Source organism: Larus michahellis, chromosome 8, assembly GCF_964199755.1.
Source record: "Larus michahellis chromosome 8, bLarMic1.1, whole genome shotgun sequence".
Taxonomy (NCBI): Eukaryota; Metazoa; Chordata; class Aves; order Charadriiformes; family Laridae; genus Larus; species Larus michahellis.
Window position 1 is genome coordinate 7,716,548 of NC_133903.1, and position 22,784 is coordinate 7,739,331.

Genomic DNA, 22,784 nt, shown 5'->3' on the forward strand with positions numbered 1-22,784 from the left:
TTTCAGATCAGAAAATTGTTGTTTCTGCAGTGAACAAGATGACTGTATAACCTCCCATTTATGCCAAATAAATGCAGGTTTGTATTCAGTAATTCAGTAACGTGCTAGTCAAATCTCTGAATCAGCTCTACCTGCAATGAAAGAAACCGCTTAAGCATCAAGACTATGCAGTCAATAGTCGGAAGCAGCTCTTAACGTTTAAACATAAAATAGATATTTCAAAACATTTCTGTGCAATTAGTGTCAAGCTAAACCACAAAATTTACAATAATTTGCTACACAAAATATTTACCTGTTAGAGCAGAAATGAGAAAGTAAACTGTGTGAGTGCGTTCTTGTCTTTTGAGTTCGTACATGAGCAACCAAATATGATAAAATATGTAGAATGTTTTCCCACATAACTAATTTTAGTATGCTTACTTTGCAGCTTGTGTCCATTCTTCATACAGACCATAGGTCATTAAAGGTTCTGGCAACTCTCGCAAGTAGGATTTCAAGGCACCTGCAATGCAGACCAGAAACAGGCAAGCTTCTTAGCCCATGCTTTCTGTCTTCATTTAAAATTCTGTCCTCAGATTTGCAATTTTATCTATGCAACAGGACCCAAGTTCCAGTGAAACAGTGGGGAGACCTGGCACTTCCGCAGTATATCTGCTCAACACTTAACACAAAAGGTCTTCCAGTAATTACTGTAATTTGACAGAAACGCGTACTATAAAACTATGAATCATCTTTTCAGAACAAAGACTTTATTAAAGGTCTAGATATGGCTCTAATCTCCCTTGATCGTGTTAACACTTTTGTCATGAGAAGAAATATGATGTTTAGATTACTATGATCACCTGGATTTTAAACACCGCCCTGTCACGCAGACATGAATACATCAGGTGTGATGAGCTTGCGCACTCTATACTTATCTGTGTTTAAGTTGTGCAATGAAGTCAACTTTCAATTTATTTTCATTCATAGTTTATCTGCAAAGACTGACACCTTACACTGCAGCAAGTCAACACTTAAATGAAAAGCATAAACTTACATTGTATCAATTTATACTAGGTTTTGATTCAGAACATTCACAATACCTGCAACAGCATGGGGATCGGAATAAAATTCGTCAAGCTGGGAAGTTGAACAGTCCAAGGCAGCTTTCAGCTTTTTTAACTTGGAGGCTCCAGCAGCGATTCTGAATAAGCCCTGCATAATAAAAATAAAATGCGTTTGACTGGTAACAACACGTTAGTACAAGCATGAAACAGCAGAAGTTTTATGACAGACTCAGAACAGTTTCAAGTTTGGCGTCTTCCCTTCACACCGTTATGACCCAGCTGGCTCCTAATGTGCCACTACCATCTCATAATGTCTTAGTTCCCTCTCACCCTTGGCCCAGTCTTAATTTTTCACTCTAAGTGCATTCATCTCAAAGATACTTCAAATAGTGCTGAAGGTTATTCTGTTGCAAGACATTTATAATCTACACTAACGAACAAACATTACTAGAGCAACTTGTTAAAAAAAAGTGGACACCAGTCCATGAGTTTCACTGAGCTCTTTTTTCCTGTCCTTCCCGACATGTGATATGGCATTACCTACCTCCTCTCTCATTCCTGTTTCCAAAAGCATCATTACACAGGCTTCAATAGGGACTGCAATTTCACGACCACTGCGCTTGAGATGCTCTTCTAATGGAGTTCCAAACGCTGGTTTTTCAGTCCATTTGTCTAGTTGGAGAGTATCAAAACACTGAGCAAAATATCTCACAAACACTTGAATTCCATCCCAGACAAGAAAAGAAGAAAGCTTCCAGCACAGCAAAGAAATATTCAGAATACAGTAGGAGTTTTACAGCTCTTGATTGGTAAAGTCCTTTATATCATGAGTGAAGAGAAAATGCGCCTGCTGGTGTTCAAGAAAAAGAAATACTTCTGCATCTTTCTGGATGGAATACCACATACAAATCTTTTGTATAACTGGCAGTGCGTGTCCCACTAGGCCTCAACACAAGTGCCACCAAACGGCTGTGAGCGACATTAGCTCTGATTTTCCAGGACACCAAAAGGCTCAGGTTTGCAAGAATCTTTGAGGAAAAGTTTTGTCCAGACTGCATGACCTGGGCTGATCTTAGTTGTAACTGTATTTAAGGGGGATAAAAACTGAACTGTTAACACAAAGTTTATTGCTGATTTGAGGAATCAGCAACTGAAAATGGATGTTAACAGCCCTGATTGTCTTACATTAGGATTACCGTGTTAACAGCCCACTGTAATGTTTGCGCAAATTCTCAATTCAATTTCTCAATTGTTGCTTAACTCCGAAAATCAAAATTGGCACAAGTTTCTCCAATTTGAATGTGAATTTCTTTTTTCCTACAATTTTTTTTTTCATCCATTTCTGCTGTCTTAATTGAAAAAATGCAGATGTAAAAGGTTATTGTTAGTACAGATGCATTACTCCTTTTATGTGGGAAAAAAGGTCAAGAAAGATGAAGACCTTGAAAGAGTCCTCTGAAGACAAAATGTGCTTCTGCAAAGGATTTAATTTACCCTTTTTGTTTACAAAACCACCTCAACTATATCCCTCATAAGGCTTTGGTTCCTCACATTCACTAACACACTACGAGAGGCACATGTCATTTTCCCCAGTTCTGCAAGTTACAGCAAACATTAGGAAAAGAAATCTTAGTAATTGTTCAAAGTCACAGTAATTTACACTACAGCTAGGAACACCAATATCCTACACCTAGATCTTAGACACTGGACCACTTAGACACCCTGCCTCCTAGCCCACCTTTTAGGAAGGCTAATCTGTTCTGAAGCATTTGTCGTATCAGAAATCTGTACAAAGCAGCTAAGCAACAATAACAACAACTTTAAAGCAGTCATATCTATAAAGAGACCCTTCCACACAGCCATAACGCAGCCCTGATGCTGTGTAAGCATCATTTGTTTGCATCACCTTGTCTCCCATCAGATCTACAGAGTACAGATACTCTGTATATCACCTTTCAGCAAGATGCTGATATTTCTTGATATACTTAGTTTAATGGTTCACCTGTTACAACTTGCACATGGTCCACAACTGAAAGATACTTGAGTCAGGGTCAGCTCAGATTAGATTTTTCTCAGACTTTGTTCAGCCTACGTCTTCTTCACAACAATTAGCGGATTAAGAGACAGTACAGGAGAGCAATTTCAACAACACGCAGTGCATCTTCACACCAAACCATTAGTAATACACCTTAACTCCTGCTGACAACAAAAAGCTTAGTAGCACAGGGAAGAGATGAAGCTGCATTGCTTGCTTTTCTTAACTGCTGCTATTCAACACAATAATCTGAATGCTCCATTAGCCAGCTGCAGCGCAGTGTGCACACTGGGATAAGGGACTGCATAGAAGAAGGAAAACAAGTTGGGCTCCTTAGAAGAAGGGGAGTTTTTCTGATAACCATCTAGTAATCATTCCAGAAGCAAGGACCCTCAGAAGTTCCTAAATCACAACAAAACTTTCATCGGCCTAAAAAGCCAGATATGAATTAGCCACGGTCACATGAGATCAAGGAAAAAGTGCAAGCAAATAGGAAAATCCTTCCTTTACTCTCTTGGGTACCATAGAAATCCTTAATATTTTATTAGTGTGTTAAAATATGGCTGGAGAACTCCAAAGAACACAGAGATGGAATTATGCTTGGGAATGTAAAATTGTTAAGTAGATCAAAATGGCCTTATTTAATAAGTCTGCATGCAAGAGAATCAAGATAAAGGAGGAGAATATTGTGCATAGGTGGCACAGGCAAGGAGAAGCATCAGCCAGAGCACAGGTTACTTTACCTTGATGGGCTTGAATTTCGGGTAGGACCTTTTCTATGACTGCTAATGCTTTTCTATGGTAATCTGCTTGTGCTTCTAATAACTGAGAACAGAAGCCACATTTTAAAAACAAAGAGAGCATTAGCTTCTGATGAGCACATAATACAAGACTAGAAGGTTTAGCACACAAAATGTAATCTTTGAGAACTGAGTGCCTACGCACACATGTGCTGCCACCAAAGTCATACTGAAAACATACTCACCATAACAAAACATCTAGCGTATTCCCCTTCTTTGGACACGAAGTTATACATGTCTGCTGCTAGCTGATCCTTTGAAAAAAGAAAACAATGCAAAACAGTACATCAAATTTACAGCAGCATTTCAACTTATATACAAAGACAGAAGTACCTACGCTTATTTTGCCTGCAGTAAGTTTGAACTATCAGTTCAGGCAGTACAGGAAGCCAGCAATCACTTAGTCTGCTACATGTATTCTTCCAAGCAAAAGTCATTCAAAATGCCTAACTTTATTTTATATAGCAAAGCAGTTGCCCACTAAAATCAACAATTGGATTGTATGGCAATATGTTATTTAGAGCCAATCCTTGCATACAAAGACAAGTACTACTAAAAGGTTTTTGGTGCTCAGCTCAACTGCAGCGTAATTAATTGGACGATTAATTGAGAAGTGAAACTGAATGTGAACTGCTCAGAGCTGTAACAGTCAGAATGTTCCTTTTATGTCAGCAGCCTGAATGTCATCCAGGCGGCTCACGCTGCACAGCTACTCAGTGGCTTGAGGCACACGGACACCCTGAACATTTCAGTCAAGGCTAAGAAGCAGCTCCTTCTCGGAACTGTCCCAGACTGGAACAGAAAATAATGTAAAATACCCATCTTAAGAAACTAAAAATTTCCCCATTAAATTAAATCAATTCAGACAGAGATTGGCTAACATAAGGTTTGTTAACAGCCACATAACCTGCAACTGCAGTAATCAGCCACTTCCACGTGTGCAAGGCTTACAGAAGCAGCCATATTCTGATTGCTATTGTTGCTAATGAGGAATGTAAATGATAGAAACTCATCTTGTCATACCTTGCATTGTTCTACTTTATTTCCAGCTTCGTCCATCTCTTCCTTAAGAGATTCTATTTTTGAAGGATGCACTTGAAAATTTGTTCCTGAAGTCTTGTGGGCTTGGTTATATCTGTGGAAGAAAGGCTTCAGTCACTTAGTGAAAACTAATATTAAATAAGAATTTGCATTTATGGCTCCCTTGAAATTGGTTTCTTTTGACAGGAAACAAACCCAATAGTTTCAGAGGTTTTCCAACAGAACTAAAGGAAGGTGTTCGAAACACACCATTTACAACATGCTGGCATAATTCACAAACAGCTAAACAAGTATAAAAATCCATATTCTCCACAGTCTACAACATAGGTCTATAGGATGTTAGAACTACCAATCCCAGAAAATGCTACGTAAGTTATTACCACAGTTTAAGAATGTTTAAAGGGACTTAAGGGTAATTTGAAAAACCTAGGACCCTACCAATGAGATGGTTCAATATAATGCTGTAAGAGCACTTGGCATGGTTACAGAATTAGACTCCTATTCCTTATTTAAGTTGACGACTTAAGTGAACTGGAAAGAAGATGCATTTACTGCATTTTTCCAATTATATATAGGCATGTAAGAGCTCCAAAATCTTGATTCTGTTTGGATCTAGTAGTCACGAGTCCTTTTTTGAATAACTTAAATGTAAGTTTGTCTTCTTTTGGCAAAGTGTTAACATGCCTACAGTAGCATTTCAGAAGCAAGTACCAGCATCAGATCAGATCTCACAATATACCAACAAGAAGTTAACACAAACAGAAAAGGACCTAGTAATTAAAATTATTTCTTACCTTCCTCTTGCAGAATCCCAGTCCAACACCAGCTTTGCGAGCTGTTTCCTCTGCTTCTGAATGTTCGGGATCTCCGTCTGAAACAAGAATTCAAGGCTTACGTTTGTTTTTAAATTGTGTATTGTAATAAATTACATTTTGTAGATTTCATATCCACTTTCCACCACTGACGCATGACCCCTTAAGATAGTTTTATTATTAGCAATGCGATAAACCCTTTTTGCTCAGTTTATACATAAATCCAGGTTTATTTTTCAGTCAGGCTGAAGTGACTTACCTCTGTTAGCAGACACAGTGGATCTATAACTTCTCTTTCGATCTGTACTTCATGCTGAGAGAGCTCCATTGCCAGTTTATTCTCTGCATCACCACACGTATCTAACATTTTCCTTTAAGAATTATAGGAAGTTGCAATGTGAGTTACTACTGACTAAAGAACAAAGATTCCAAACAAACCAGTGACGGCCCTTTGTCATCTGCTAACCTTTCGGAAAGCTTTGTGTTGTGTAAAGCAAGGCATTACCTAATGGCATAAACCCAAGATGCTCTATGCCATCGTGGACAAATTTGGGATAGGCAAGGAGTGTTATTAAACCTTTGTCTTCTAAAATTCCTTAACCATTACAACATTTTTGGAGGCTTTAAGTCACCTAGGTGATTATACTGGCCCGGCGGGCAGAGAAGTTAGTACTTATTTCAAAGCCCATCCTTCCATCTCACCAGATGCAGGAAAATTGCTCAATGCAGTATTTAATTTTCTCCTAAGCCCCTTTAATGTGAAAAAGTCTTAACGCCATAACACTAAGCAATCACATATGCAGCAGTCTCGGGTTCCAAAACCACGATTTGACCTTTGTTTTAAGCTTGTTTTAAGGAAAAACCTTATTCTCTAAAATTTTTATCCACGTTTAAATCTCCTGCGACAGCTCACAAAAATGCACGCAAAGGTTTTTAAGGTCATTCTACGCTGTCTCCATTAGAATTCCCATCAGTGATGAGGAAACACATTTGCTCTAGGAATTCAGCATATTGACGTTCATTTGTTTCAGCCACTTTCCTGTAAACCTTAAATATGCACTTTGCCAGGATAAGGAAATCAGCATTATTTTCAACTAGAAGCCACTAATGCAAATTGGCATTATTGTAAGTCATTAACACAAAACTGCACAATGCAGTATTTGGACTAAATTTTAAACTTCAAATGAAGATAATAATTTTACTAATCCACAAGGAGAAAAAGCCATTTTCAAAAGCTTTTAAGGCAGTAGAGAATCAGAATCCTCTGGAATGCAATGCAGAGCAAGCCTAAAACTTGCCCCTAGCATGACTCAGGAAGAAATGCTTGCTCACTTTTTCTCCCTTTGGATTACAGAAGGAACCTAGAAATATTAGTTTCATTAGACTGAAAACAACCTTTATGTACCCAAAGGCTCCAATTAGAGACCTGCAGGCAATAAAATGACAGACTGCAACTTATAAAGCCAAATACTTACCCCAACAGAGTTTCATCACTTAGCTGGACAGATCCTTCTTGCATATTTTGAGCAAGAGCTGTTAGAGGAAGTTTTTTCTATGGAACAGAAGGAACAGTGCTTAGCTTAGTACGATTCACCCTTTCCAGCTTTCCCAGTACATCCTCTCCAAGATTTTTCTCTTCTTCCATATGGTTTCTATTATACACATGCAGCTTGTTCTTTGACTTTAAGAAAATGCCAAGTCACAAAAAATTTCAAGCCTCAAGACTCCGGTTCTCAGATACTTTGAAAAGCGCTTCCTTCTCAGTCTTAGTTGGAATGACTGGCCCAAATAATGTATCTCAACTACTGTCAAAGACAAGTAAACACCTTTAAATCGAAATCTAAGCAACTCGCTTCTCTCTGCAGAGGTTTGTTCTGCGTGCCCCTGTCTTCAGGAGGTCTCTATTATTCAACAAAAGGAGAAAACTTGAATGTTAATTATTTCTGGTTCTGACATTTTAAGAAAACCTATGTACAGCTTTGCTAAAGAGGGGAAGAAATTAAACACATACAGAAGAATGTTTACAGATAATTGGAGGTGCCAGTGCACCAAGGTAATTCTAAATATGAGGAGCTTGATCAGAGTTGCAGAGTATCTTCTTGTCTTAGTCAGGTCTTATGAAAGCTGTAAGTACTCAGTACAGCGCAGAAATAAGTGAGTGTCCTGACACTGCTAAGGTACTCCAAGGTCATGTTCCTATATCTGTATGGGGAATTACAGCTAGCATTTTACCAAATAATGTCAATACATGAGATGATTTTACAGAATTTTTCTTCTCTTGGATAATCTGAGGCATAGCAGCTGATCAGTATTTAGAAGGCCAGCCCGTACTCAGACTAGTCTCAGAAGACAAGCCAGAGGGCAATTGTACTTACATGTCTCTTATCAGGATCCGTACCATGCTGGCCCTGAAAACATGCAATTAATCGCTTCTGTGCAATGTGGCAAACAGATCTCACAGTGTCAAGACGTCTCTCAATCTAGTTGGCAGGACGGGGAGAGAGGAGGAAGAGAAAACAAAACAAAAAACAGAAGTTATTTCCCTGGCCTCAGCAGAAGATCTTCCTCCTGTACCACGCTTAGTTCTGGCTTGCATATTTCTCAAGTTGTACAGCTTACAAGAAGTTCAGATGCTGAGCAGAAGTGCCTGACAGCAAAAATGCTTGGAAAGAGATTTAAATTACATTTTTCTCAGTGGCACAGCAGTTCAGTCAGAGCTCGCAAGGCTCACAAAACTGAAGAGTGGAAGAGGGAGAAAAGCGTTGCCTCTACTTTTTGTCTCAGCAAAGAGAATCAGGTTGATACTTGCCATCCGAGATGAATGACACATGCAGATATTTAATTTAGGGAGAAAACCGTGGGAAAACTCTCATTTTTTTTCACTGTGACCCTGTAAAGTAAAAGGGTAAAGACATACCTGACCGTTCCTTTCACATTGGGACAAACCTCCAGCAAGCTTTCTATTGGGTTTCCTTCTCTGGCTGTTAAATACAAGGACAAAGTCCCTACATGCTAAGCAGAATAATATTTTCAGGGAGAGATTAATGGGATTCAAAAGGGATGTGGAATAAAAAAAAAAATAGGCATCAATGCACAAACAAGAGTTTTCTGTTTACCACAGTGTACTTGAAACATTGCTTGATATATAGACTGTGAATACGACAAGATATGCATTAATAAACTGTTCTTTTAAGGGATTTTAAGTAAGGAATTTGGACTATTTTATTTCAAAGAACACCAAAAGCAAACAAAATGACGAGCACTGGGACAGAACTGCTTATGGCACCGAGTTCTCTATGCACAGAACCAAAAGAATGCGGTTTATCTGCATTTTGATGACTCACCAAGAATAAAAGGAGGCCCTTTGGAATGGCTTCTATTTAAAAAGCAAAGGAAAAAAAAAGTAAATTTCATCTGTCGAAATAATATGAACAGACTCCAGTTTTTGATACAGCTCTAAAACCATTGCTATTACATTTTCAGGAGGGCAATAATTCTCCCCAGCTTTCCTATCAATCATAAATACAGATCAGCTGAGAGAGTAGTAATTTTAGTGCTAAGTTATTACTCCCTATTACTCCCTGTGTTGGCTCCAGTCATCTTGATTTAACGTTAATCCAGTACCTTGCTTTAAAGCAGAGTATATACTGTTGGTTTTTCCAGAGGAGGCAGACTGCTATGCTCTAATGAACATGAAATGCTATAAATTTTCATCTAGAATATTACACATCCAGGTGAGAATGAGATGTTTTCCTCCCAACAAGTGTATTTGGCACTACTACGATGGGATATGTATATCCCTGAAGTGGTTACAGTGGGAAGGATGTAAGTAGGTATAAGGAGGGCTGGTGAGTTGGAGAATCAATGAAGGAAGACTGAAGTTTCACTGGCTACATGGAGGCACTAAAAGGACTAAAAAAGCTCTTGATGGCCACGAGATAAATCCAAGCTGAGCTGCACAAAAAAGCTTAGTAAAATCTACTGCAGTACAGTAGGGTACAGAGAAGCTGCCCAAGACAGACTGCTCTGAAAGCACAAGGCTTTGCCTTTTATTTACAGAGCATATATCAACAAGCTCAAAATCAAGTCCGCTTCAAAGAAGTCCATACGAAGATACATGAACGAGAAGGTACTGTTTGTGGTCTGCTGCTGCAGGTAAGATGATTCATTTCCGTTGTGCTATCTGCAAGAGTAAATACCACCAACACATTCTAAACCATCCACTATTTGCAAAAGTATTTATTTTTGCAAGGTCACGTAGTTAAGATTTCTTAAAATACCGAGCCCAGGGTTTTTTCCCACACTTGAAACACGGTGACAGCCTGTAACTGAACCATCTTACAGATCCCAGCAGACTAACACAGCCCTTGTCAGCCACGCATGGGGGCTTATGTTCCTTACAAAGGACTTTGGAGCACATATATTCCCAACAGCCTCTTTCCAGGCATTCTGAATGCCAAACTAAAAGGGCAGAAGACTGATAGGAAGAACACAACCCCAAAACTTCATGATAATATACTCTCCTCTCTGATCTGCTTTTTAGTTCTAAGATGTCGGGAAAACCACGAAGGACATTCATCTTCATTAAGCTACCTTTGAACTGAAAATGTGACCTACAGGCCACACTGTCTGTACCCACAGGGCATCTTCAGTGTACAAAACATCACACAATTGCTTTATTATATGCTACAAGGGCATGCCAGAAAGTGGGTCTATTGTAGAAGCCTTTCCAGTACTGAATTATATCCCTTGTCTTCAGACAGGAACACATTTAACAGAGATACTTGAAATGGAGTACGACACTTCAGAAAACAGAAAAAAAGCTAAGGCAATCCTATGTCAAAGCTTGAGCTAAATATAAAAAAGAACACTGCGAAACATGTTTATAAAGTGAACAGTACACGCTTTTAAGCTCTTTAGTTAGATAAGAGCCTCCGTCCCCTCCACAAGCCCCCAAGAGCAAACAAACAAGTGAGTAAATTCTTCCAGTTGGGTGTAGCCAGCCTGCTCTGTGCCTGGGAAAGCCTTGCTTGCAAAATTTTTTTGGCAACAAGCGGCAGTACTTTTGGCTTTCACTTCTTGTTACTATTCTGCAGCTAACCAAGAAAACAGATGGGCCCTTCAAGGCTATCAAGGTGTTTTAACATCCTTTATGCCATTTAATTGTATGCATCTCTTCTGAATTAAAAACAGTATTGTCAAACTGTTAAGGTATTTATTTTTTAAATAAAGCAGTCCCCTGAAAAGCACGGTAAAATGTTTCAGGTCAGCTCATTTCACCATTACTTGAGATGATTTCATGTATTTGTGCCAAATTCAAGTTTTAAGGCTGATACATTCTCTCATCTTCTACTTTAATCTGAACAGCTGGAGAGATCTGAAGTAAGAGTACTTGCATCATTTGTTTGGCTTCCACGTTTCGTATACAGGTCCTGAACCTAAGCATACTAAGATGCTTTGTAATCAATTTGAAATAGCCATTACACTCGAGGTCCTGTGGAACAGCTAGCCTCACTTCCCTTGCCAATTTATGTTCTGCCATATTTATTATTTTTTTTTTAAAGTCTTTCACAAAGTAACCAGAGGAAGAAATATGTAGAACAAGCCTGCAGTCAAATTTATTCCATATAATTAGTCAACCTTGTTAATCTAACAGTTGCAACTAAAATTCCACCATGAAAGTAACATTTGATTAGATGGTATACTTTCAAAAAGATGACAAGTCTGCAAACAAATCAACTGTCAGTGTGACAAATTTGAGACCAAATATCACAAGCTAAATAAGAAGCATTTGTATACTTATTTGGAGTAATTCCAGACTTTCAGAAAAAATTGACATTATCTATTAGCAAGCAGTTGGCATGTTTTTTGCCACCTCTCTTAAGGCCCAAGTTGACTTCTTCAAGAGAAACAGAAATTAAGACAGAAACCAGCTGTGCCTCATCACAGTTTCTTTCCAGCTCATCATCCTCCACCAGACAGACTGGCAAGTCATTAGCACTAATGGTTCATAAGCTTAACAAGCTAGTTCATCTAATTAAAAGAAAAAAAAAAATTGCTTCCTCCTTCACTTTATCAAGCCATATGATCGGCTTCAGAAACAGAAGTACCTGAGTTTTTCCATTCAAGTTGTATCATAGTTTTTTCACGTGCTGTGAAGTCAGCCAAAGCCATCTTTGTTTTCAACCCTGTCACGTGCAGTATTTTTTTTTCCCCACATTAGGTACTCCACAAAACTCAGAAGGCCCAAACTTCACAAAAAGCATTTAAAAAACCCAGATATTAACTGTGTTACAATACCTGCAACAGGTCTTCACTAAGCACCTCTGTTTTCTCAGCCCTAAGGGAGGAAAAAAGACCATTGTCAGACTAATTAGCATGTTCAGGGTCAAAGATTCTTACAGTGTTTTCAGCAAAACCCACTGAGTTTCAAGTTATAATCCTGTTATGACCGTTACTGCAAACACGATGTCGTACGTTAGCCCTGGCTCCTGGCCCCGGCCAAGGAGTGACCACGGACAGCTTGCCCAGCACAGGGTGCTTGGGAAAGCCTGACATTCCCAGAATTCCCAGCCCACAGCACGAATCCACGGCACCAAGCTCTAATGATATTTCAGACCTCACATGGTTTTTAACACAAAACAAATTGGAACCCCAAGTAACTTAATTTGAGTGCAAAGATGTATTTAAGTAACTTGAATTTTATTCCGTGTTGTTAATCAGATAATGTTAAAAATGCACCTGAATGTAAAGGGATATAAAAACATGAGAAAAGTAGGACAGCCAACTTCACCTTTTTATATTTCACCGCTGCAGAGCTTTATCCATCAGCAATCAGCGGAAACAGAAGCCTACCCTTAAACTTACACGCACACAACCTTCACCACAAATCTCCCACTACCTCATTTTGCTGAATTCCATAATGTTAAAAGAATAGAAAAGATGTATTACTTAAAGATCATCAGAAATTAATAGTATTCCCGGTAAAGGTCTACCCTCAACAGAAAAATACCCAAATACTTACACATACTTCCAGACAAAATATTAGCAGTTGTCACAAACATACTCAATCCTTTACACATACAATTCCACACTTTTTTCCAATCCCAGTTTACACATAAACTTCAAATTGTTTAATATTGACACAGATTTGTTTGGTGTTGACTCCTTTGCTATAACACAGCTTTATCCTACCTTTGCTAGATCTATAAAATAGAGAAAGATAAAGTTTAGTTCACTCGTGATCTCTTCTACTTGGCTGTTCGCTGCTACTACACATCTATCACTACAGAGGACTTGGAGGTACTCCAGCACTTGATTTTCCTGTTCAGAGAGTTCCCCCCACCGCTGTCAGGGCTCCTCGTCTACTACACGGACTTCCTTCTGGTCCTAAAAGGTGTTTAATAACCTAATGCAGGACTAGTCACGCACAGAAAGTTAATTTTATTGATCAGGCTTCATCATCTGAACATGCAAAATGCCTCGAAAGAAAATATTCACTCACTCCAAGCTGGTTTTTTCTTTTTTTTCTTTTATTTTTTTTTTTTTAAGGCATTTGACTTCAATTTCATGTCACATTATCTGCTTGAACTGTTTGTGAACCATAAGGTGTTTAATAATTAAATACCAGAATACAGTAATGCTCAAAACCTCAACAAGACTAAGACAAAAGCCATTTAAATACTTTGACAGCAACATAAACTGCAAGCACTGTAACATTTATTTGTTTAGGGAAACATATACAAGATTGATAAGCTTTTCCACACAAGTAGAGATACTGTGTCTGATCAAGATCATATCCTGTTAGAGAGCGATTATTTGATTTTTTTTGATTTTTTTTTTATTTTTTAGTCTTGCAAAATCCCACTAGAAATTACATGGAAGAACAGCGTTAAGAACACTCCACTTAAACAAATCTAATCTGCTATAAAATCTTAATCTAATCTTAAGTGGCAGCTACTACACACATCAGCTAACTGACGCGATAGATGAATACAGAGCTACTAAATATTTCTGTAGGAACATAGTGCTGTGCATGAGAATGGTTTTACACAAAATTCTTGAGCAGCCAGAGTTTTCTGTCCTTTAACGGACTGCGTAAGAGATCAGCCATCTCTGTTTCTAAAATTGAATTTGATACTGCGCATGCCTTTTAAGAAGGGGCTGTATTTACCATGGCTAACGTGGCCTTTGATTTCAAACTCCATTTTCTTCTCAGTTCTGTTTTCCACCAGGTGAATGGATGCCTTTCGCTAGCACCTTTCATGAAGTTCAATTTTACCCACCTTTAAGAAAGGGTGTATGGCACAGAATCGACACAACGCTACCGAATAGCGCAGTGCCTTAGCTTTGTACCTCACCTAGATATCTCAGTAAACACCTCATCTTAAACACCACGTCAGCCTAAGCGATGCATATAAAGAGGCACCAATTCAAATACCTCTCGGGTAAAATCCTGTCCTGATCCAGGTGGCACACTGTACGCCAGGACCAACAGGCTGATGCTGAAGGAGCCAGCCCGTGATTACCTGCCACGAGCTCGCTCAACAACACAGCTCAAGGGGGCTTCTGTAAAAACTGACTTCTTTCAACAACAGATGCAGCTGTTTATAAATAAAACAGCCTATTAGAAATTATTTAATTTTGATATTTAAGAATAGCTACTCGCAGTTCCAACCATGTTAAGATTTTCTAGTTAAAGCAATCAGCATTTAACAAAAGATTGGCACGGCAGTTCGCTAGAGCTCCAGGAGCTGGCCTGACAGCATTCACATATATCCAGGTCTCAGTTTCTTTCTTTTACCTAGAAATCTGTTTAAGAGAAAATGCAGCTGGTTTCTGTATCCACATTACGCAACGGAGCTTGCACTGACTCCCCTGTATATCTCTCTAGCCCTTAATTTGGCTCAGTAAGAGAAAGTTAGATTAGACGAAGGCGTCAGTGGTTCGTTCACCCTGGATGCTGACACACTTACACGCTGGTGTGATATGAAACAGACACTGTGGAAGCAGAGACCTAACATCCCAGAGGAGAACACACAACCTTAACCTAACCAGCAGTTTTAGGAAAAAAACCAGCCACCTCAGGTGGTGTAATTCAAAACAACTTCTAAGAATATTTAGAGTACTTATAACTGGATATGTACACATCATTAAAACCACTGAACTGCTGATAATCATAAGAATATGGATTGACTGAGAGTTCACTGAATTTTTCCTGCCCATGCAGCAATAATCAAAGCACTACGGGATTCTGTAAATTCACTTTTAGCTATTGGGTATCACGAAATGCATTTTATAGAAATTATCTTTAGAGGAAACAATGTTCCTTCTAATATTATTCCTTATCTGTGCTCAACAGAACCTTTCATTGTACTACTATAGTTACTGGATGCTTTTGAATGGCTTTAGCCACATTAATTTTAAACCAACAAACAGTATAGAACTTCCATACAACTTCAGATTTATCAAAAATTTGATTTCTCCTTCCCCTCCTTTTTCCTAGGAAGTTATATTCATTTGAGTGAAAAGCAAAGACGGCTCAGTAACATGTTAGCTCTTTGTTTCCATTTAAAATATGGTTACCAGCAGACTATATATCATTATGTGAAGTGCTAAACAATTTTCATGGTTTTATCTTTGTACACCTAACTGGTTTATCAAGGATTTAAAGTCACAGCTTGAAAATCCGGATCTCCTCCTCTGAAGTCAGGGATGTTTTCCCCAGTCATGGGTGGCAGCAGGACAGCGTCCCCAGGCCAGCGCTGATTTAGAAAAGCCACTGATGATGATGTCAGGTTCGGAAACACAGAGAGGGAAGACCTCACCCTTCCTGCAGGCCTACATTCCACCTTTAATAAGGAAGCCAAGAAAGAGCCACTAAATAACACTGGTTTTCAGTGACCACAACCGTGAAACAGAAAATGCAACCTTGCGATAGCAGCACAGCAGATCTCCTTACTGAGCAGTCACCTGGGGACAGAGCAACAAACCATCAAAGGTATCTGTCGTCTTCCAAGTAACAGGTACTACTAGTTTAAAGTTTACATCTAACTGCAGCTTCGTGGGACACTGATTCCTTACGCAGAGTAATTCGAGAATTTGCAAGTTTATAGAAAATAACAGAATTCTTTCTCAATGCTAATTAGTTTAGTGATGGTTTTTGTCAGTGTTAGGTTGATGGTTGGACTAGATGATCTGAAAGGTCCCTGATATGATTCTATTCCTTATTAGGTCTTATTTGTATCTTAACAAGTCAGACGCATAAAGCAATGAAGAAATATCACCTTCTGGAATCAACAACGGATTAAGAACTGGAAGATTTCGTTGCAGAGCATGTTCCCAAGGGTTTTCTCAAGCCCTGCAGCACTGGTAGCTGGCCCCCAGCCTGGGGACCCTCAGCTGTAACCACCCCCCCACCCCCAGCACATCCCGAACACAGCCCAGGCCAAACTGAGATTACAGCAGCTATGGCTGTTTACATTCCCAGCAGCTAAACTCAATACAGTCCAAACAGTTAAGTCTCAGTTGCAAAACGAGGTCCCTCCAAGCCATTACTAATGGGGAAAGCACGCCCTGCCGTCCCAGCCCCTCCCGTGCGCCGGGGGCCCCAAACATGCCGGTTTGTGACCCAGCTGTTTGTGCAGGATCCGTCCCCGTGCTTCCGGATGGCACACGGCAGGGAAACGGGGATCTGCCCAGCCCGGAGCCTCCCGACACCTTCTACGTGAGACGGGAAAGAGCACGGCACGAGCAGCAGCCTGGGGGACGCCAGACTCTGCGCACAGGGCTTGTCATCACAGCACAGCAGCAGCACAGGGGCTGTAACAGCCTAAATATAAAATAGCTGCTGGACTGGCAGCAGTCCACTGGAAGCAGGAACAGAGCTGGTTCCCTGGGAAAGGAAGGTTTCTGAGAACTGAAGGTGAAGTTTTGCTGCTACACTGGGCAGGATACCTGCCATGGCAGAACCTTTACGTGAATCAGCTGGTACAAAGTTTTTTCAATTAGAATTCAGCAGTGCATTTTAAAAGACTGCGTCTAAAACCAGAACTGAACGATCATTTGTTGCAGCTATAATCACCTCCTTAATGAATAAAGAGGATAAAACCTACTGAAATCCCTAAAAATGGTACTTTCAAACTGTTTCCCACACTCAGAACAACATTTTGCCCACCATAAGCATCCGAAGTGCAGAGCTCTATGAGCTCCAAAAGCAGTTCCTGGCTTTTTCAGCGTCCCTTCTGCTGCACTGCTACGCTTGGTTCAGCTGGCCTGTAAGCCCCCTCAGGCAGCCAAGCTGATCAAAATAATCTGGCAGAAAAAGTTACTTTTCAGCCAGATCAGCTCCCCAGATTTACCCTTCAGACAAACAACCTCGCTGACAGAGCTCTGGGGTAGGAAAAGGTAGCAAAGAGCAGCTTGGGCTCCAAGTAGAGCTCAGCTGAACAACATATGAAGAACGTGACATTCACCAAAGACGGACAAAAAACCTGAGCAGAGCTAAGCTTTCACTTTCTGATACTGTAACACTGAGAAACTGTAGTTTTCAGCAAATTTTTTTGTTGCCAAATTCACTCTTGAAACTATTTTTCCTTTTTAAGGCATAAAATAGTGTACTTAACATGAAACACGAGATGGTGCCATGGCCAGAAGTGATTGCCTTAACTCACTCCAAGCAAAAACCCAAGAGGTTTGTGAGTGGAAAGACTGTATTTTTTATTCTAGGCACTTTAATTACAGTACCTTAGCTTGCTGTGGCATTTTAAAAATGTATTGCATGTGCCCCCAGTTGGCCTCCTCTAAGTGTTTTATGGTATCATTCATTTTCTCTTTCCTTCAGCACAGCGCAGCCTGAAACAGCCTGGCGTGCAGGGCTCGGCTGCAGCTCACCGCCTGGCTCGGCTGTGAGCAGGGTGGGCAGAGCAGCTCTTCTCATCCCACAGGTTTAAAACTGGTCCCTTCACTTTTTCACATTACAGCTCCTTCACGCTTCCAGGCCAGAAGTCTTCTCTGTACATCTGGAAACAGCAGATGAGAATTCCTGAGATAAAAGTGTTTATCTTCCACCAGGAAAGAATTTACATTTCCATGTATAAAATGAAGAGGCTCTATTTAAAACAGCACGGGAGTTTAAAAAAAAAAAAAAGGAAGCTTAACCTAAACAACATTTGAGATCTCACTGGCTTCACAGCAGTGTCCTGTCCACCACCAGGGCATCATTCCTGACCTGGGGGCTGATCTCCAAAGCTACAAAACCAGTGGAAATTTACACCCCTGAAAGGCTAACAAGGAAGGAACAAGAGCAACCCTGACATAAAGGGCCATAAAACCTTGGACATCCACAACAGAACAAGTGACTCAGTTCAAATGTCAAAGTGGAAACAGAAACCTTGACTCACGCACTGCAGATGGGAGGTGGAGCTGGCGGGAGGTGATGCTGCGGGAGGGCTGTTCGCTTCATGACGAAACAAGTCTGCATTCCTGAATTCTGGAAAGGTTTCAGCGAAAGCAAGGAGACATCCACCCAAAAACATGAGACAAAATTAAAGCTAGCCCTCCCTGCTGTTTGATTTTCCTTAAACAAAGCATTTGTTTGTTACCAAGAGTAACCAGATTAACTTTGCTGCCTGAGTTAACACTTCAGAGCACCTTTGCCGGGCTGGCAGCACATCCTGCCTGCTTTCCACATACAATAGGCAGGATTTGCTGCCAGGAAAAATGAAAGAATCAGCAGCTGTGTTCCAAAACAAGGAATCCAGAATTAAATTACCATTTTCCTTCTGAAAGGTTTACTTTTTTAACATTCACCAAGACAAACTTCATAGAAAACTTAACTTAAAGGTGTTTCAGAACTTCCAGCTTACATTTCCCCATTTGACATTGTGCTTAATTCCAGCAACAGCTTCCTTTTTAAGCCGGGTAAAGCCTGTATTTTATAATACAAGTTTATGGAACCTAATTACTAAACACAAACGATTTTAAAGCTAAATGAAAATTTCAAATCAGGAGAAAGAGCTGAAGCAGCTGAACAAGACCAGGGGCAAACTCAGTGATGCCCTTTCCATAAGGACACAGAAGCACCAACATACAGGTGAAGTGACTCCAGAGTGCCACTTACTATACACTTAAAGTGTTTGCTGCAGTCAGTATCCAATCGTTGTTTATGGCAGTATCTTCCTTAATTTTTACTTGGTTTTGACTTTAGGAAATCAAGGTGATGCAGGAAGCCTCTTGTTTTCCAGCTCAGAAGAACATGAGAAGGTTTTCCCTGCCCCTTCCTCCTCCCAGGCAGTCAGGCTCCCACAAACGCTCCTCACGTGGACTAGAATTTAAAATACAGGTTGTAACATACATTTCCCTCTCCCCATATTCTACCTAGATTCTGCATGTCTATGTGCTTTTCAGAAGCTGAGATCTTTAACACATTAACAGATCTTTCTGTGCGACTGGAAAGCAAAAATCCTACAATTGTGGCCTTCATAAACACATATATTAAAGGTCACTTTTCAAAACCACTTCATTACGAAGGATTTATTTTGCTTTCTTTGGCAGCCCGGGGCAATACTCGGCTTTCTGGATAGACTGTAGGAGTTTGGTTTCACCTGCACAGCATTTTGAAGACAAGCCAGAGCAGAAACGTGTTTGGCCAAGTACACTTCTCACCACAGAAACCAAGCTCATTGTATCACACAAGCCCCAAAATAATCCCCACCATAAAAACCCCCAGCATTCACTGAGAGTAAGGTAATGAAGTGAAATCCTTGGTGCTGTTGGAATTTTGCAAAAGAAACTAGCATGACCCAAGGTTAAGTATCAATATTCTGTGAGTTATTTTAAACTTTTTAAAACCACTTCAGAATGGCTGTCAGATGACGGTCACCATTTTCAATACCTACTTAGTATTTACTGACCACCACTCACAACCAGCCACCAGTTAGACTTTGCCTACTATCTGTTTTTTCACCCAAATTAACAACATAAGCTTCTGCACAAGTACTAAAATTGGATTCATTGTACCTCTGGTGATGACTGATGCTTTAGTGGCAATAGCAGAAGCCACAGCGAAGGCTGCTGTTTTGGAGGAGACAACCCAGCAGCTCACTTCCTATGGAAGGGCCTCGCTGCAGAACCAGTTTCCAGACTAAAGCGATGCTCAGGTCACCAATTTTAACCCATGCAGTTACAGCAGCTTCTGTGCTTCTAATCCTTTAGAAATGCTTTAAAAAATGGTGTGTCACCACCAAGGCACCAAAATATTTCATTAATTGAGATCTTTATATTCAGAAACCCAGGAGCTGCAAAACTACAGTTCAGGCCTCAATAAATGGACAAAGATTTCTGCTCCTTTGTCTTCCTTTCTCCATTGAGTTCCTCCATCAAACTTTGCCTGGTCGCTCAATCTAAAAGCTGCAACTTTGATCTCTTCTATAATCTCAGCCATCCAATGTTGAAGAATGAAGCCTGCCGGCTCTAATTAAAGGCAGACCAGGCTTTAGAAAGATAATCATCTTGGAAAGAAAGCAGACTGTTCCCTTTGCAGTTGCAGGGAAACCCATGACAGACTGTTCGCATTAGGGGATCTGAAATGCCTTCGTAAGTGAAATGGATCCAAGGCTCCTCTCCCAAGCGAGGCAGTAAATTTAGCTATTTACAACAACCACGGCTCAAGCCAAGTCCTATTTTAAGGGCCACTCTCGGAGGTACAGCGAGGTCCTGCTCTGCCCTTCAGAACTCCAACCCCCTCCTTGTAAAATAGATGTTTTTAACATTAGCTGTTGAGAATTAAGCCAAATATGGTACAGTGTGAGAAAAACACACTGTTCAAACAGTTAAGTCTATGTAACAAATCTAGGTAGATAATTTCGAGCAAATTCAAGATGAATGTAAGGTGAACTTTCATATGGCAAAAATACAGTTGTGGTTTAAACGCAGAAACAGATTTGGTGGAGGAAGCAATGTTTCAGTGAGCATTTGATGAGTCTGATAATTGTAAATTTTTATTTGTATCCATAAATTTAAAAGATAAGTGCTTCCAGTTGACTACTGTTCTAGCAAATCAAATACTTATTGCTAACCTACTATTTCATACCACGAACAAAGTTTTAGCTAGCAAAGCTCTCCCTGTATTCCGTTCGACTTTCAAAAAAACCCAAACCTCCACTCACAGTGTATATTAGGCCAACATAAAAAAGTGTGGCTTCTTTTTAAAAAAGTACACTTGATTTGTGAAAGTATTAATATCTTCAGAAGGAAATGCAAAGTACTGCTGTAAGGGAGTAAAATTCTAAATGCTTAAATCCAGTCAGGATGAAATCTAGCAGCAGTCATGTTTTTTTCCAAGTAGAAACTCCTGTGTCGAGCTTTCAGTGATAAAAACCCCAAGGAATCTGAGACTAATCTAAGCTACACAAGAAGCTTTCTAAACCTGTCAAATCACAATGTATTTTCTATGCCTTGCTTTTTCCCCTTTAAGTATTACCATATAAATTTCTCATGCTAAGTGCACTCTACTTAACTTTACTATAGAACTTGAACATTCCAAACATGTCAGTTATTAATATAATTTATATTAAAAAAATGTACACAAACACCCTTACACTGTATCCTGGTAAAGAACTGTTTTTAATATTTAGCTGCCCGGTATTTACTTACATTAAAAAGTCTATTTTCATACAAGGTCCTTCCCCCCTCCAAGCAAGCAACAACCTTTTACTTACATAGAATAATTTTATCTAAAATTAGCTGTGTACAACTGCGATATATGAGGCAGTAGAGCAGAAAGCAACCTAAATAATTATTGAATTTGTTATTCCTTAATCTCAGGTGCAATTTTACAGTCACTGCACGCCAACATAAACGCAGCTGGTGCCAAAATGGGAATTCTCCCTGCTGCCTCTGTGCTCCAGCAGCGCTCACAGCCAGAGTCGCACCAGAGCACTAAGTCTGGCTGAAAATTAACCTGGCTGAAGCAGTAGCAATAAATCAGCCTGCAGCCACCTCCCCTCCCCAGGCTGGCTCTCCTTGGCCCTTCACAGCAGCCTGAATTTGTGCCAGCTCGAGCCACCACCAAATCAAGCCCACAACAAAGAGAAAACCTTGGATTCCTCCCTCACACGCTTCCCTACAACCTTCCTCCTTTCAAGGATCCTGCCCAAAGCAGTCCCCCTTCCCCAAATTTCAGGTCCTCGCATCCCTCCCCTGCATCAGCAGCAGTCACAGGGAGCTCAGACTGGAATTACACCCAATAAAAGAAATGACTGGTTTCCAGTTGTCTTGGTCCCCTCACTGGGCCACCCCACAGCTGCCCCACTCCCCGACCTGGGGCAGGGGAGCTGGCACTAGAGCAGGGACAGGGGAATTCTCTCCCTTTTAGCAACAGCAGCTACTTAAGATCTGCTTAAGCTGATCACAAAACTGCACCCCAGGGCCAACATTTTCATTAACACGGAGGTGACATCAGCTGGCAGAGCCGCTGAAAAATGTTGTTGTGTCCTCCCTCCTCCACTCACATCTCCCTTGCCTGGCACAAGCATCTCCACTAGTCAACAGCTCAAAGGGCTGACCCGGCTGAAAACTAACCTGGTTGGAAGAAAACCCATTTTTTCAGTCAGATTAACTTCACCGCCAAGGTGACATGTGGGAGCACAAAGAAGGGGTGGAAATACACAGGAGGGCAACTTGGGAATCGAGGCTTGGCAGAAAGGGCACTGCTGCAAAGCCCGATGCAGTCGTACCTCTTGACCACAGAGTTTGGGCAGCAGCTGATGTTTCTGGCTGAGAGAGTGGCCCATGAATTTCCTACACATGGGTTTGGCAGCTTTTCGTTTTGGGCAAAGACCAGTTCCCTTGCCAAACCACCTGCTGACATGAGAACTCCTTCACATTTAGGGGGGGGCGGGGGGGGGGGCAAAAAACCCACCAAAAAACCTCAAACACATCCTGAACTTTCAAACAAGACACAGCCTTCCATTCTAGCCACAGAACAGGTGGGCTGCCCACTAACTCAAGAGGTTTTTAAATTTTGTGATTTCTTTTGCCAAAAGTCCTG

The 22,784-nt window shown here is 40.4% G+C and overlaps 1 protein-coding gene across 9 annotated transcripts in view; it reads right to left on the reverse strand.

Annotated features, from left to right (window-relative positions):
* ARHGAP17 (Rho GTPase activating protein 17) overlaps window positions 1–22,784 on the reverse strand; it is a 47,997-nt gene that overhangs the window by 12,848 nt on the left and 12,365 nt on the right. For all 9 annotated transcript variants that reach the window (XM_074598555.1, XM_074598556.1, XM_074598559.1 and 6 more), the window contains exons 2-12: window positions 12,035–12,074; window positions 8,110–8,214; window positions 7,210–7,286; window positions 5,994–6,105; window positions 5,717–5,793; window positions 4,905–5,016; window positions 4,067–4,135; window positions 3,825–3,906; window positions 1,591–1,718; window positions 1,083–1,194; window positions 421–502 (exon numbers count right to left, since the gene is read on the reverse strand). In XM_074598555.1, coding sequence (XP_074454656.1) covers window positions 421–502; window positions 1,083–1,194; window positions 1,591–1,718; window positions 3,825–3,906; window positions 4,067–4,135; window positions 4,905–5,016; window positions 5,717–5,793; window positions 5,994–6,105; window positions 7,210–7,286; window positions 8,110–8,214; window positions 12,035–12,074 — 996 coding nt within the window. The remainder of the gene's footprint in view (window positions 1–420; window positions 503–1,082; window positions 1,195–1,590; window positions 1,719–3,824; window positions 3,907–4,066; window positions 4,136–4,904; window positions 5,017–5,716; window positions 5,794–5,993; window positions 6,106–7,209; window positions 7,287–8,109; window positions 8,215–12,034; window positions 12,075–22,784) is intronic.